General features: G+C 40.2%; 1 protein-coding gene and 1 pseudogene across 2 annotated transcripts in view; one reads left to right on the top strand and one right to left on the bottom strand.

The window, feature by feature from the left end:
- LOC143297713 (uncharacterized) overlaps nucleotides 1–7,057 on the bottom strand; it is a 29,834-nt gene extending 22,777 nt beyond the window's left edge. Inside the window, exon 1 of the mRNA XM_076610133.1 lies at nucleotides 6,997–7,057. Within this exon, the coding sequence (XP_076466248.1) occupies nucleotides 6,997–7,057 (61 nt within the window). The remainder of the gene's footprint in view (nucleotides 1–6,996) is intronic.
- Nucleotides 3,635–17,424, top strand: part of LOC143297712 (E3 ubiquitin-protein ligase rnf213-alpha-like) — a 222,519-nt pseudogene continuing 208,729 nt past the window's right edge. The window contains exons 1-3 of the transcript XR_013057300.1: nucleotides 3,635–3,773; nucleotides 8,192–8,940; nucleotides 10,748–10,855. The product of XR_013057300.1 is annotated as an E3 ubiquitin-protein ligase rnf213-alpha-like (transcript). The remainder of the gene's footprint in view (nucleotides 3,774–8,191; nucleotides 8,941–10,747; nucleotides 10,856–17,424) is intronic.

Below are 17,424 nucleotides of genomic sequence, written 5' to 3'. Positions count from 1 at the left end.
AGAGATACAGACACTTGCAGTGTAGACGGGTGCAATAGTCGAGTGGTGTAAGCGTTGGACTTTCAATCTGATGGTCCCGGGTTCGAATCACGGTAAGGCGGCGCCTGGTGGGTAAAGGGTGGAGATTTTTCCGATCTCCCTGGTCAACATAATTATGTGCAGACCTGCGAGTTCCTGAACCCCCTTCGTGTGTATACGCACGCAGAAGTGTTCGGTGGGTTGTGGAGACACGAAAATACCCCGCAGCCTGCATGAACCACGACGGAGTCAACGGCTAGCCGATGTTGGTCGTGTAACGGAAAGAAGAAGAAGAAGAGGCAGAGATCAAGAGGATAAAAATAACTGACACGGTAACAGACCAGAGTGCAAACGGCTCACACCACTTCGTTTTTTGACTAACTTGTGTAAACAAAGTGAGTCTATGTTTTGACCCGGTGTTCGGTTGTGTGTGTGTGTGTGTGTGTGTGTGTGTGTCCGTGGTAAACTTTAACATTGCCATTTTCTCTGCAAATACTTTGTCAGTTGACACCAAATTTGGTATAAAAATAGGAAAAATTCAGTTCCGTTTCTAGTCATCTTGTTTAAAACAATACTGCACCTCTGGGATGGACACAAAAAAATAAAAAAAAATAAAAAAAGAAGTCAAATTATATGCACACTGAATTTACTGTTATATTTATATATTTTTTTAATTCTCTAAACTTGGCACTTTGATCAGATGTTCTGACACAACAACAAGAGCAGTCAGTCATTTTTATCATTTTTTGTTCAAACAGGAACTTCTTTTGCTAAGCATAGAAGTTATATTTATTTTGCATGTCTTTGGTCCAGATAGTAAACAGGGAAATTAATATGTAATTAATGCTGTGGGGGTTAATTTGCTTTAAACTGATCTTTCTCATCTTAAACATTCTCATCTCATCTATCCCTTGACCCGTGGGTGGGTCGTTGGGGCACCATGGATGACTGCCTGGTCAGCTCGCGCCACCTGCATCGGTCCTCAGCGGCCCTTTGAGTTGTGGCAAATGGCAGGCCCGTCCACTCTTTGATGTTGTCCTCCCACTGCTTTCTCTGTCTGCCTCTCTTCCTCCTTCCTTGTACGGTACCCTGCAGGATGGTCTTGGCTAGGCCGTCTGATCGTGTGACGTGTCCATACCAGCGGAGCATGCGTTCCTTCACTGTGGTTAGCAGGTCTTTGAATGGGCCAATGGCGTTTTGGACTCTTCTTTTCACTTCCTCATTTGTGATGTGGTCTTTGTATGTAATGTTCAGGATCTTGCGGAAGCATCTCATTTCCAGGGCCTGGATTCTTCTCTGGAGTTCTGCAGTGAGGGTCCAGGATTCGCAAGCGTATAGAAATATTGAGAAGATGAGGGAGCGCATTAGTCTGATTTTGGACGAGAGGGAGATCTTTTTGTCCTTCCATATAGTCTTCAATCGACTCAGTGCGGCAGTAGTCTGCGCGATTCTGGACAGGACCTCTGGTTTCGAACCCTCGTCTGACACAATGGCACCCAAGTATTTGAAGGAGGAGACTTCTTCCAGTTTTTCACCGTTTACGTGCAAGTTGGACGTTACGCCTTGGCTGTTGTTGGTCATAACCTTGGTCTTCTCGGCACTGATCTCCATGCCGTAGGCTGATGATGTCTTGTCAAGTTTGTGCAGGAGTTCTTCGAGTTCTTTCTCTTCTCCTGCCAGGCCATCAATGTCATCGGCAAAGCGCAGGTTGGTGATGACTCTGCCTCCAATGCTGACAGTTCCCACATGATCTTCCAGGGCGTCAGTCATGATCCTTTCAAGAAAGAGGTTGAAGAGAGTGGGAGAGAGTAGACAGCCCTGTCTGACTCCGACCGTGGTTCTAAACCAGTTACCCGTGCTACCATTGAAGAGGACTGCACTGGTTGCTCTTTCGTATAGGTTCTGTATGGCTTGGATGATGTCTTAACTGATGTTGAATTTGTGCATGGTGGCCCATAAGGCAGCGTGCCATACCCTGTCGAACGCCTTCTTGAAGTCAATGAAGACGTGGTAGAGGTCTCTTTGGTGCTGGAGATATTTCTCGCACAGCAAGCGCAGGTTGAAGATTTGTTCTGTTGTGCTTCTCCCTGCTCTGAAGCCGGCCTGCTCTTCGGCGATGATCATTTCTGCTTGCGGCTTCAGTCAGTTGAGAAGGACCTTTAGCATGACCTTGCTGGGGTGGCTGATTAGGCTGATAGTGCGGTAGTTTTTGCACTGTTGTAGATTGCCCTTCTTGGGGATTGTGATGACCAATGATTGTGTCCAGGTGGTTGGCCACTCTCCCGTCTGCAGGATCTTATTACAGATGGTGGTGAGGGCATCAATCACCGCTTCGCCTCCAGCTTGAATCAGTTCGGCGGGAATGTTGTCGACGCCAGCTGACTTCCCTGCTTTCCCTGCTTAAACATTACATTTTGAAATTATACTCAATACATAAAAAGCTTGTGTGTTTTAATCTCAGTGTACAGGGCTTTCACAATGTTCATTCGCCAAAGTGGTCTTTTTCGGAAAATACTGAAATCAGTACTACGAGTGGAGTTTATAGATCTATTGGCTGAGCCCTGAAGGTCATGGGCAAAAATCAATTGCGTACACATATTTATACATATTCAAATTGCGTGCTCATATTCCTCGTGAACGAAGGACGCCATTTTGTTCATGTTGTTGACCTGCCCCTTCAATCCTCAGTATATTCAATCAACAATACACGATAACATGTGATGGAAAGTTGGAGAAGGAGACCGTTAGATATTTATTCTGAGAAAGACTTGTGAACGCCTCATCACTTACTGGATTACTAGTGCCCCAAACTGCCATAAAAATATTGACAAAATCACTGTCGGAATTCACAGTTAAAAATAATTAACCATGAGAGTTAATACCCTTGATGAAACGTAAAAATTTCCAGTCTTGACTTTTCTCAAAATTAAGTCCTTTTCACTTCATACGACGTTTAGGAAGTACTTGTACTTGGCCGCAGTCTACATGTTATTAGTTTAACAAAATACTCAGTTTTCATATCAACTTTAAAACTTTAAACTAGAATGAACATAAAAGAAAAATTGAATCAACCCTGTCTACTACATTCCCGGCGGGTGTGACAAAACTTGTACATCTATCTCTGAGATCCAGAGAAAAAGGCTAAATGTTGCAGTGTGATTGCGGCAATAGCCACGTAAGTCTCCTTGACCGCGGACTTAAAAATTTTTTTAAATTGTCTTTAAAGATTTTTTAAATGCCCAAGATACACCAGAATAATATGATTTAAACAGCGTTCTCACTGCGAATACCGCAATCGATTTATCGCCCTTAAAAAAGCATGTTTAAATATAAATTTTAGAACGTCAGTTAAGGAGCCACGATTGTGTAATGGGTAAGACAGTTTCTTCTCACCCGGAAACGTGGGGTTAGAATCTGTCGTCAGAACTTTTTCTTCTTTTTTCTTTCTTTTCTTTAAAAAAAAATTTTTTTAACCCGAAGCTTTAAGATAACAAATACAGACACATTTTAACGATTAGATTTATAAAAAAAAAAAAAAAAAAAAAAAAAAAATGTATTACAAGTGAGTCTTGAAGGCCTTGTCTCGCTTGTTATGTGTTATTGCGCGAATGAAAACCGAAAGTATTTTGGCTACAAGGAAGTTTGTGCGGTCCGGTTTTCACCGAAAGCGGCTGCCAAGTTACGTGGTTGATAAACATGAAATCATTTCATGTTTTTGTTAACGAGCACTAGGTGTTCGTTTTTCATTGAGTAAGGTACGTTTTCAGTGTTGTTCTCTGTACCGCAAAGTCAGTGTCAAATTGAACAACCTCATTTGTTGTTTTCGGTGTCAAGGTAATGTGTGTGTGTGTGTGTGTGTGTGTGTGTTGGAGCTCATGTACGTTTATATGTATTTGACTGTGCTTTCATATCTGTGAAACTGCATGTTTTAGTGCATTTCTGTTGTGCATGTGTGGGTGTGTGTGTAAATGTGTGTCTTCATGTTTTACAGTTATTCGCTTATTTATCACCATTGTAGTCTTTTTCTTTTTTTTATTATTATCATTTTATTAGTATTATTATTATTATTACTACTACCTTTTTCTATATTATAACTATTATTCATTTATTTATTTATTTATGTAAGCTTATCTATTATTTATTCCCCCGTTTTTGTTTTTGTTTTGTTTTTTTTGTTGTTTTTTTTTCTCAAGGCCTGACTAAGCGCGTTGGGTTACGCTGCTGGTCAGGCATCTGCTTGGCAGATGTGGTGTAGCGTGTATGGTTTGTCCGAACGGAGTGACGCCTCCTTGAGCAACTGAAACTGAAACTTTCGGTGTCATTTTTGTTGCTTTAGAATAATATCATGAGCTTCATTGCTTTTGTTTGTCACTAAAAGACACCTTGTCTCAGATTAAGAATATGCATATTTGTTTGGCTATAGTATAAGAATAAGTTCCCACATATAGTAGTGAAAGAAACCATATATGTGCGTGGCGTGGGTTATCTGAACTGACAACAAATGTTTACTTCATTTTTTCCAGTACTATATCAGATTCTGTGAGCCTTCATTATGGGTGCAACATATTTTGTGGCTTATGAATGGATTCAGATATGTGAATTAAATCGAATGAACTTGAAAGCGGCTAGTAATATTTACTATATCAGCATATTTTATTGAGGATGATCAAGTGTGTACAAGTGATGCTGGTGGGCTTATGCAGTAATAGTGGTGTAGCATAGTGGTACTATGCTTATGAATATTCTATAGGCCTCATGAGTGAGTCCTAACTTAGTTTAGTTTCAGTTATAATAAATATCCTAAAGATTTCTTCTGCTGTCAACTGGTTTGAAATAGTATTGAAATATAGAAATACACTGAATGATGGGTGTATACATGCTTTTTCATACAGCACTGGTAATGATAATGGCTGTGGCCGTAATAATAATAGGGATACATAGTTAAAGAATATACTGGAGCTGTGTGTAAATCTATATCTATTTATATCTACCAGTATTACACACACACACACACACACACACACACACACACATGTATATGTGTGTGTGTGTGTATCTATCAATATGTGTTATATATTATATGTGTATGTATGCAGTTTGTGACTGCATGAGGATTTAAACTGAATAGATTGTGTGCTGTCTCAGTTTGGCTATTCTTATTTCAGATTCACATAATTAAGCTTTTTAAGCAACTGTGTTTACTTGTAATTATCAATCAAGATTTTTTAAATACATAAGATTTGATCTGCACAAGCTTTAGCTTGTACATTTGTGTGTTCTGCAATGAACAATTAACTGTCTATGGAAATGAAACTATATAGCTGTGTTGGTGCAGCTTTGCTTTGTAAAATATTTTCCATTGATAATACAATAATATAATTATTTATTTTTAGAGCACATAATATTGTTTCACAACTCCATGAGTTACGCACGCCATTTCACATAGTAAGTACACAGTTCATTTACACCACAAAGATCAGTTTCCCAACTCAGTGATCTCAGGACGAAGAATCAATGTATGGCTTCTGGGGTGTATTGCAAATGGACCTAAAGTCAAAATCTAATATACCCGGTGTTTCATTGTGTATTACAATCCCAGTTTATATCTTCACCTTATTCCCAGCAGCAACCGTCATCTGCATGTGCAGATCAGCTAGCTTGTAAAAGTCACAGAATGGGATGCCTGCTAATTTTATTCAACACTAATATTTCATTCAACACTAATACCAGCAGAGCTCAAACTCTTTGGTGTGTGTGTGTGTGTGTGTGTGTGTGGTTTCTACATGAATATGCACATGTGCTTTCACTAGTTTATAGTGTGCATGTTTCTATGTGTGTGTGTGGGGTGTGTGTGGAGGATGCAGAGAGATAGAATGAGACGGAAAGGGTGTGGGGGTCAGTGGGGTGGGATGCAGGCAGCATTAGTGAATGAGTGATATAGCTGTCACATGCAGGGCCTGTTTTGTAAATATACTTCCTTATTTTTGTTTATATACATTTAAAAAAAAATTGAAAGTAGTCAGTAACTGAGTAAGTAACTAAGTTGCAAAGTTTGTTTCATGATCATTTACCAACAATGTTGTGTTGTGTGTGTGTGTGTGTGTGTGTGTGTGTTGACGGGAGGCAGATTAAAGTTAGAATGTGAGTTCCCTACTTTCTGTTCACAGTATTGTGATGGGGTGGTAAGGTGGTGTTAGAGAAGGTGAAGACAGGTAGAAGGTGTTTGCAGAAGAGAGCTGCAGCCAGGCAAGGTAGACTCGGGAAGGCAGTGCGCTGGTTTTCTTCTTTTTTTATTCTTTCATTCTTGCATACTAGGAGAGTTCTCTCTTTGTCTGGCACTCGCTCACTCCTTGTATTCTGTTCCGCCGAACCGCAAAGCCAGCGCCGCGAAGCGACTCACGAAACCGGCCCTCCGCGAGCCTTGAGGGGCCAAGCTTGTGTTCGTTTGACCAAATTTAGCGGCGTGTGACTTTCGACTCGGGGAACTAACAGACATATTATATATCACACAAAACTACAAGAGACGAACATTTTCTTCAGCTAAACCATTTTCTACAAAAAATAATGTAGTTAAAAACTGTAAACAAAAAGTGTCACTGAATGAACGAGCTTTTAACGAGTTCATGTATCATTTTTGTACATTACAACAATTAATACGTCGCGATATGTAATATAATTGCAACAGTTAAGTAACCGAAAATCCTGAATTTCCAAATCATCAAAATCATCTATAGAATCTGCTTCTAGAGTAAAAAATTTTTTATGTCAAAATTCAAGAGAAAACTCAGCGGACAGCTCCCGTGTCGGTGCTTTTGGCACTAGTGATCGGCAATGAAATACTTCGTTTAAACCAACTACAACACACCTATAACTGTATGATACGAATCAGATTGATAACAGAAGTGCAAACATCTGCAAGACACGCTATAAAAATGTCTAGGTATTGTAAAAACATATTTTGCTCAAATCGGCACTGACGAATTCCAATCAGTGGCTTGAGGAAGAGATAGTTTCGTGGGGCCGAAATGCTGTCAGACATTTCGTACCATCGCATGCCTATAACTTAGGTGTACACGGAAAGAAGAAAGCTTAATCATTTACATTTTAATGCACAATCTAAATTCCATGGCAACTGTATCGATTTATAGAAAACGAAGGTATTTTGTATGTTTCAACTGAGTGGATTTCGAAGATCGCGCCAAAATTCATTCACATAAATATTAATTCAAAAGAGTTATAGGCTTTCTGGCCAAATGATGTCATTGCAGTTGAGAAGTATGATCTTTCTGAAGTCCAATAACATAAAAGCTATAATGTCATATCTAAGAAAGTGTTTATGATTTAACAAAATTGATGAAAAATCATACGGCTCCTTGTAAAGGGAGATAACTTGCGACCGATTTACCAACTTTCTCAGTAACCTTCGGTGTCACAAAAGTCGTCTGCTAAGCTGGCCCAACGAAGATTGCAGCCAACCATGCTACAGTATATATATATATTTTTCTGAGTGATCTGTTAAAGAATGAAAAATTATTTATTTTAGTGTTCATGGTTTTTCTTTTTTTGGAGCTGACTACATAGAGCTGTATTCAGTTCAGTGGCTTATATGGCATACAGAAAACTGGAAAGCATGAAATCTGCCAGGAAACCCCTACTTTCTGTTCATGCCTATTTATAGAGCTGACTGAAAGATATTCCATGGAATGGCTATACACACTCTTGTGAAACTGAAACCAAACATAGCCAGCTCTCAATTTTCAGGAAGACTCAGCCTGTCACACCGATTTCAGTTCACATTATGTGTGCAGTGCTGGTCCATTCCTCTTGCTTTTGTTAGCAAGTTCACTTTTGTGTGAGGTTGGATTTATTGAAGATTAACTCAACTTGGTTCTAATGAAAATTGTAGACTTCTTGTGTGATTCTTTATTGTATTGTAGCTTGTAGCTGCACTGTGGAGGTATAAATATATTCATAGAATATCATGACTAAGATATGGAATAGTAACATACTTCATTGCGGCATTGTGGGTACCTTTTTTGTATGCTGGCAGTGCTTAGTCTCACTGTTAATTGCAAAGTCTGTTTATTGAAAGAAGAGTATCAATATTTTGTAAGTTATTGTTTAAGTAAATGTATGTCCATAGATTTGTTTTATTTTTGTTTATTTGTTCCAGCATGAAGTGCCCAAACAAAGATTGTGACAAGATTCTTTCATCAGATGTTCAGTTTTGTCCTGAGTGTGGCACTGCAAACAAACCTGAGAGTCCAGACACTGTGACTTGTTCAAAATGTGGAAAAGCTCAAGAACCAGAAGACAAATTTTGCAGAGGGTGTGGGACGGGGGTTGAAAGAAAGTCCAAACCAAAGATATGTGCAGGCAGAAACGAAGATGGAACCCCCTGTGGTTTCAACCTTCCTCCTTCCACCTGCTTTTGTCCAGAATGTGGAACAGAAGTAGCAACTGATCCAGTCCAGTCTGGAGACAGTGCTGACAAGGGAACCTGTGTGGTGAAGAAAGATGTCATCCCTGATGCACAGACTCTTGACAAGAGCAAAGATAATCAGGAAAAAGTGAAGCTGTCCAAAAGAGAAAACGAGGGCAAAGATGAGAGTTCCACTAAATGTGATGCCAGATCTTCACTCTCTTCCATGCAAGCCCCTAGCAAGGATCCACCGCACACCGGAGAAGGGGCATCGGCAGGCGTGGAGGCAACAGTCAGCTCTGACAAAAAAGAATTCTCAGATGTTCCTTCTGTTCCTGCTGACGTTTCAGTTGATAGGAATACTTTCCATGAGGGGTCACAGTGTCAGTACCAGGAGAAGGATTCTGCTGAGATCACTTTCCCAGTACCATGCACTGAAGACACAAGCCAGGTTAAAAGACCACACTGCAGTGAAAACCAGGCACCAAAACACCAACCCAGTGAGTGTACTGTATAACTGAAAAAAAGACCAGTGTCTGACATTTACTCTTTTCTCTGTCTCTCTGTCTGTTTGTCTCTTATATATATATATATATATATATATATATGTGTGTGTGTGTGTGTGTATGTGTGTGTGTGTGTGTGTGTGTGTGTGCCTTCAAATTTTTGTTGTTGTATTAGAATGTTTTAAATGATGTGTTTATTAACACATTTTATCATAGTTGAATTTGAATGTTTTGAATGATGTGCTTTCCAATGAGTTATGATTATAATCATTACTGAACATGATGTGCGTATTGAGAACTTACATGTTCTTACTTAGTTTTTATTTTAGCACCATTATGATCAGAATTTATGCCAATAATGAAACACTTCTGCAATCTGTTTTTAGAACAGATAGGGCAGCAGGATGTGGTGTTATACTTTATCAGTACATTAATCATTTTCAGACATGTAACTGTTTTCACGAACATTTCAGGAGTTCTGTGTTTCCGCATTTTATTGTGATTTGTCTTGCCAGCTGATGTATCATCGGCATTAAAAGCTGTTTTTATGTATGAACTTTACTGCATTATTGTTTTGATTTACAAAAGGTTATATTTGTATCATCTGTGCTTCTTGAACTAAGCAGTTAAGCATTACCTGTCATAATCTAGGTTTTTGTATCTTATATTTTTAATACCTTCTGAAGTTCTCATGTGCCTTTCAACCTCTCAGTTCATCACACACACACACACACACACACACACACACACACACACACACACACACACACACACACACACTGTCTCTATTTCTCTCACTCTTGTTCACCCTTGACATTCTTTTTTTTTATTATTATCTTTTTTTAATAGTATATTTCTTTCATATACATGATATATGGAATCATATTCCCATTGGTAAAGAGCATTTCCTCACATTATTGCTGAGTGTATCTCTATTAATGTTTGTGTATTCATACTTGCAGTGGTATAGTATTTCATAACATACACTATATATGCATGTGAGTGTGTGTGTGTTTGTGTGCGTTTATATTTTTCCCTCAGTGTAATTTGTTAACACCATGCTTGTGTGTGTGTGTGTGTGTGTGTGTGTGTGTGTGTGTGTGTGTGTGAGTCTTTTTTTTTTCCTATATGTCATATTAACACCCTGCTTGTGCCTCTGTGTGTGCATGTGTGTGTGTGTGTGTGTGTGTGTGTGTGTGTGTGTGTGTGTGTGTGTGTTGTTTTTCCTATGTATCTTCCTATTACCATGCTTATGTCTATATCCAATATTGTGTAGTGTACTGTGTAGACCCTGTTCCTGGCTGAGACTGGATGTATAACAAATCTTAAAAAACATTAAGAATTAATTTTGTCTTCTTAGAACTGCCCTCTACCATTTTGACTCTGTATCTGTTTTGCCCTTTGTTATGAGTTGTTCTGAGCACGTCTTTCTCTCTCACCTTCCCACACTATTTGTATTTATTTATCAGGGAGTGTGGAATATTATTTATTTATGTATACTTTAATCACTTTCAGAAATGAATACTTTCTGAACAGTACACAGCTTGTTTTTACACACACACACACACACACACACACACACACACACACACACACACACACACACACACACACACACACACACACACACACACACACACACTAAGCATATGAAACACTGAGCATATATTTGATAATACACTCACATGGAATGTATATGCATGTCTAATATTTGATGTTTCAAATGTTTTGTATGCTTGTTTTTTTTGTTTTTTTTCTGTTTCTTAAATCATAAATTTTGTTCACAACCATTGTAATGCAGGTGCTGGTGCCAGTGGGAAAGGAGAGACTGATGAAGCTGATCCCTCCGAGCAAGGCAACAACTGTGATGGAAAAGTAGTCAAGGAGCAAGCTGCTGAATCGGACAAAGGTACATTTAGGTCATAAATACTGAGAAGCATAGTCATAGCACACCTTGAGATACAAAAGACACCAGCTGTCATGGTACAGTAGACTGCAGCACAGACTGACCGTTCTTTGATCTCTTTTTAAGAGTGTGGTTTGGAACTGACTAAAAGAATTGATTTTTGTTGTTTTTTTTGGGGTTTTTTTGTTTTAAAGTCCAGACTAAAGCGTTGACTCAGTTGGGAAGATTCTGACTATGCAGCTGAATGTAGCCACCTTAAAGATGACTAGTTTTTACAAGTTTATATATATCTCATGGTCTGTTTGACGCCTGGATATTTTATGAAAGGAGGCATTGAATACGCAGCTAGGGTGCAAAAGTGTTTGAATATTCTTGAAAACCAGTTTTAAAATGCCTGTGTTGGGCCATTGCCAGATTAGCTGCGACGCAGGTAAGTGAATGTGAAATGAAGGGTGTATGAGTAGACTTGGAACTTTCTTTTAGGGGGAAGTTTCTGAGGTGGTTTTTTTTTTTTGTGTGTGTGTGTGTGTGTGTGTGTACCCCTGTTTTACCTGTGTGCTGCCAGCTTATGGGAAGCACAAGTAATAATCATTTGGAGTTGTGGGCCTTTGTCCTACCAAAAGCAACAGAACTCTGTTGTTGTTTTGATTATTACATGTTGATTGAGATGAATTTAATATTGAAATGAGGAAGAGTAGAAGGAAGAGGTGAAACTAGGGACTCAGATGACACCAAAATGTGTTTAGTTCAGTTACAAAAATGCACATTACAAGGACTTTATCTGGTAGATTTTCATGCTTTTTAATGTTGTCAATTAATTTTGACTTTTGTTGAAAAATTCACAATGATATAACAATGTTTTGTAAAATCAGTTTAGTTCATTTCAGTTGCTGAAGGAGGTGTCACAACGTTAGGACAAATCCATATACACTACACCACATCTGCTAAGCCAGTGCATGACTAGCAACATAACCCAGTGCGCTTAGTCAGGCCTGGAGGAAAAAGAAAGCATACATTAACAAATAAATAGATAAATCATCAAATTAATGAATAAATCAATTAGAATAAACAAGTTAACAATTCTAGGAAAATAGAATTAATATAACTGTTAAAGGTGGGGTAGAGTAGTAGTGGGGATAGGGGTTGACTAGGGGGTAGGTGTAAGAAGGTGAAGAGGTAGAGTAGGATAACAGCAGATGGATAGGTGCACGATCCACTCTCTCTTCGTACCACAGCAGGGTCTTTTAGAAAGATGAATTGAGGTGTTTATTTCTCTAACTTAACAGCACACCTGGAACACACACAATATTAAAACCCAGGTTAAATCAATACCAAAACATATGCTAAACATAATTACACTGATGTAACAGAAACATCATTATGTTGTCTGGACAAGTAAACAATTCCACAGATAACCTTTCTCCATCCTGACACTCAATGTCTAGCCGTACACTCTCTTCTCAAAGAGATCTATGTAAAGATGTAAAACAAGCTTCATTTAGCTTACTATCAACAATCAGTGTCACATAGGTTAATGTGCACCAAATATATGACTAACAAATACTAACTCCCAATGTTTAACTCCTGTCAAACCACCATAGAATAATAGCTGTCGCACCAAGTATGTGGCAGACAGTTACAAACTCCCAGTGTTTAACTCCAGTTAAATCACCATACAGTAATAGCTGTTCCCATTAAGACTGAACAAATCTGTACTTTGTCTCTGTAAAGTATCTCATTGGTAAAATGTTTACATGGGAATCATATAGTTACCAAGTAATTTGGTAAATATATAGCAACCTGTGTGCACCAACATAGGACTGCCTCTCAGTGGTCTCAAATCTTATTGAACACATGCAGCTATGTGTTACCCCACTGGCATATAACACATGACTACAGCACATGGTAATCACAACTACCAAGTCACACATGTTCCCCATGTTGCATTATCACCCATGGAAAAGCATGAACATACAATTAGCCTGTAAATTTGTTCACCTTGAATATAACCATCACCACCTAACATACAAAATAAGTATGTCATACCTCAAAATAACTCCAACTATTAGAACCAAAACATTCTACGCAGATGCAACACACATAATCTCTGTGTTTCTTTGTGACTGAATGCTTACATTGTTCCCACAGTATGTCAACAATTGACACACCACTGACATGTTACTGAACATTATCATTTATGTAAGCCAAAATGCACAACATGTAAACCCAACATGATGTCCAAGCATCATACCATAATATCAACCTGTATGAAACAGGAAAGGGTGGGGGGGGATACCCAAATACCCTAAACCAGTACTCCAATTAGTCATGTATTGACTACATTATGTATTTTAACTACTTTTCCCTTGGTCACTAGTTTCAAATACAATTAAGCCATACACATGCTGGCTATGCTCTCTAACAAGTCATGTATCTGCATCAACACATTCCAGTTACATTAACTGTGAAATACCACATCAGCTAAAAAGGATATCTCAATGCTCTTGCGACACAACATCACAATTCTACAAACTCCAAACTGTTTCCAAAAACCAGAAAGTAAATTGCCAACAAACCAAATTACCAGTACAAGCATTACTCACAGCCCCCAACATTTCAGGGTTCACTTTATATTCATGTAACAGAACACAATCCCACTGAGCCAGTGTGTTAGTCACAGAATCCAAGTATACCATAAATCAAGTATTCAACTAAGTCCGAAAAATAGATGCTAGTTTGACACTCACAGCCCCCATGGTACTGTCTTGTCCGTCTGGCTCTCCTGGCCTGCTTCAAGGAAGGAAAAGGAAGAAACCCCTCTTGCCTATTCATTTTATCCTCTTCACAAGCTGGCACCGCATGCAAACTATCTTCTGACCCAGAACGTTTCCAATTGGCTGAAGTTAACAGACCAATCCGGGACCAACCATGCTAGACTTGCACATTCAACACTTTTCTCACAGAACCCAGCATTGTCAAGGAGGAGGGGAGGGGGGGGGTGATAAAAAGAGGAAGGGAAGGAGGAGGAAAGATCGCCCAGCCCTGATTCTGTTCTAAACAGCTCATGATAAACACACCACACCATGTGGTGACCATTGAGGCAGATGCCATCCTGCCAGAGATCGAAATGGGGGGGTAAGGGGGGGACGGGGTTGAGGGTGATGGGAGTGGAAGGGAAAAGGGCAGGGGGGTGTATAGGAAGAGAATGGTCAGAGGAGATACCATCTTTACTTAGTATTTCTTGATAACTTGCTCCCTCTGTACTTGGCCAAGGGAAGGGGGGAAAGGGAGAGAGGGTATGGGGAGGGGTGTTGGTGGGGATAGATGCCATGAAAGGGGGGTGGGGGGAGAAGAGTAGGGAGGTAGGAAGGAGGGGTCCATCAGTGCGCAGTGTGTCTGAGAAAATCCCATACTTCCACCATAGGCGCCTGACACACTATAACATCCACCCCTTGCTTTTGAAAGCAATGTCCTCATTGCTGCAGATCGCATACCAATCAATTGCTTCATGCAATTGGTGAGACAAATTCTCCAACGAAAAGTATTAGCAAAACATTAATACATAAGGATCTTACAGGAATCCCTGTCATCATACATTATCTGATGTATGTCACCCTTACATATTGCAAATAAATGCAGAACATTGTCAGCAACAAAAAAGCAGTACCTAAAAACCTTCAAACAAGAAAGGCCAGTATAGAAATTGTAACTTCAACAGACTGAATAACCATAAAACATGAAAAGCAGCATTAAACTTCCAGCTAAAACACCACCCTGTATGCAAAATACCAGATCCACTAGCAGGCTACAGCAGCAAGTCTACTCACTGAAAGGTGGTTCACATTAGTATTGTACATAGCACTACATTTTGGGAGTATTGACCTTGTCAGTCTCCCATCCCAGTTCCTATCCATTTGAGCCGACATTCTAGCACCTTTTGAGCCACAAGACATGTGAATTTCAGGCTTCAGATGAGACCTGGTGCTAGTCTCACACAAACCAGTGCACACTGATTTGCGTGATGGTCTCGGAGTCTTGACTGCAGCTTGGCAGTCTACGTCATTCTCCCTCTTCCAACATTGACCAGGGATCCCTGGATCAGGTGGCATGGGCAGCAGCACCCATTCATCCCGGCATGAATCATCACCATTGCAGTCACCTACTGAATGGCTCTTCATCAGTTTATCTGAAATCCTTTCTTCCAGTTTGTGATCCCACCCCTTGAGACCATTGTGGAAGTCTCTGTGTATTTCATTGTGGGAAACCTTGCTCTTTACTCTGGGAAAATCCTTACCCTTGTTGTGGTTTGGGGAAATCCTATTCCCCACTGCTGACTGGATTTTTCCTTTCCCAACTTTCTTCTTTTTCTTTTTGCCCACAGCCCTGTTCTTTACTAAAACATCATCTCTCTGACCAACTAGACCTGACACTAGCCCCTGCATGGACCTGACTTTTCCCTCTAACAACAACAGTTTGTCCCCCAGTTGTGCCATCTGTTCCCTGGCCTGTTGCTGTTGTTGGTCCTCTTCTAGCTCTCTCTGCAACCTCAGGGCTTCATCTCTTGCCTGGATGAAGGTGGTTTGAGGCTCTTGCCTCACTACCTGGCGCAGCTCCCTTTTCAACAAGGTGTTCCGGAGGCCACTGATGAAGTGGTCCCTCAGCATGTCAGCGGTGAGGGCCCCAGTCGTCTTCATCTGGATGGTTCTCTCCATGCTGCGCAGAGCATGAGAGTAGTCCATGATGGACTCCTCCAGCTGCTGTACCCTGCTGAAAAGTATGGACAGTAGTGTGGTGACACGCCGTCCGTCACCGAACACCCCCAGCAGAATGCCGGTCACCTTCTCTGGGGTGTTGGTGTCCTCCAGGTCCCGCAGCATCAGCTCTCTGCGTGCGGTTCCCTGCAGATGGCTGTAGATGAAGTATGCAGCCATCTCGTCTCCCATGGGGTATGCGGCCAGGACCCTCTCCGCCTCAGTGACGAAGTCCTCAGCCGACGTCTCGTCTGGCTCACCAGTGAACACTGGCAGTGTGGGTGCTGCACACCACTGCATGGGGGACTGCTGTGCTGTGGTAGTAGGCATGGTCATCCTGGGGCTGGGTTGGGCTGTGCTGGGCTGCGTTGGGCTGTGTGCTGCTAAAGCTAAGAGACACCTCACCTGCTGATCCTGTCGGCGACGCCAAGTTGTTAAAGGTGGGGTAGAGTAGTAGTGGGGATAGGGGTTGACTAGGGGGTAGGTGTAAGAAGGTGAAGAGGTAGAGTAGGATAACAGCAGATGGATAGGTGCACGATCCACTCTCTCTTCGTACCACAGCAGGGTCTTTTAGAAAGATGAATTGAGGTGTTTATTTCTCTAACTTAACAGCACACCTGGAACACACACAATATTAAAACCCAGGTTAAATCAATACCAAAACATATGCTAAACATAATTACACTGATGTAACAGAAACATCATTATGTTGTCTGGACAAGTAAACAATTCCACAGATAACCTTTCTCCATCCTGACACTCAATGTCTAGCCGTACACTCTCTTCTCAAAGAGATCTATGTAAAGATGTAAAACAAGCTTCATTTAGCTTACTATCAACAATCAGTGTCACATAGGTTAATGTGCACCAAATATATGACTAACAAATACTAACTCCCAATGTTTAACTCCTGTCAAACCACCATAGAATAATAGCTGTCGCACCAAGTATGTGGCAGACAGTTACAAACTCCCAGTGTTTAACTCCAGTTAAATCACCATACAGTAATAGCTGTTCCCATTAAGACTGAACAAATCTGTACTTTGTCTCTGTAAAGTATCTCATTGGTAAAATGTTTACATGGGAATCATATAGTTACCAAGTAATTTGGTAAATATATAGCAACCTGTGTGCACCAACATAGGACTGCCTCTCAGTGGTCTCAAATCTTATTGAACACATGCAGCTATGTGTTACCCCACTGGCATATAACACATGACTACAGCACATGGTAATCACAACTACCAAGTCACACATGTTCCCCATGTTGCATTATCACCCATGGAAAAGCATGAACATACAATTAGCCTGTAAATTTGTTCACCTTGAATATAACCATCACCACCTAACATACAAAATAAGTATGTCATACCTCAAAATAACTCCAACTATTAGAACCAAAACATTCTACGCAGATGCAACACACATAATCTCTGTGTTTCTTTGTGACTGAATGCTTACATTGTTCCCACAGTATGTCAACAATTGACACACCACTGACATGTTACTGAACATTATCATTTATGTAAGCCAAAATGCACAACATGTAAACCCAACATGATGTCCAAGCATCATACTATAATATCAACCTGTATGAAACAGGAAAGGGTGGGGGGGGATACCCAAATACCCTAAACCAGTACTCCAATTAGTCATGTATTGACTACATTATGTATTTTAACTACTTTTCCCTCGGTCACTAGTTTCAAATACAATTAAGCCATACACATGCTGGCTATGCTCTCTAACAAGTCATGTATCTGCATCAACACATTCCAGTTACATTAACTGTGAAATACCACATCAGCTAAAAAGGATATC

Source organism: Babylonia areolata, chromosome 23 (genome assembly GCF_041734735.1).
Source record: "Babylonia areolata isolate BAREFJ2019XMU chromosome 23, ASM4173473v1, whole genome shotgun sequence".
Taxonomy (NCBI): Eukaryota; Metazoa; Mollusca; class Gastropoda; order Neogastropoda; family Buccinidae; genus Babylonia; species Babylonia areolata.
The sequence above is the reverse complement of the archived record's forward strand: the minus strand, read 5'-3'. Positions and strand labels throughout refer to the sequence as shown.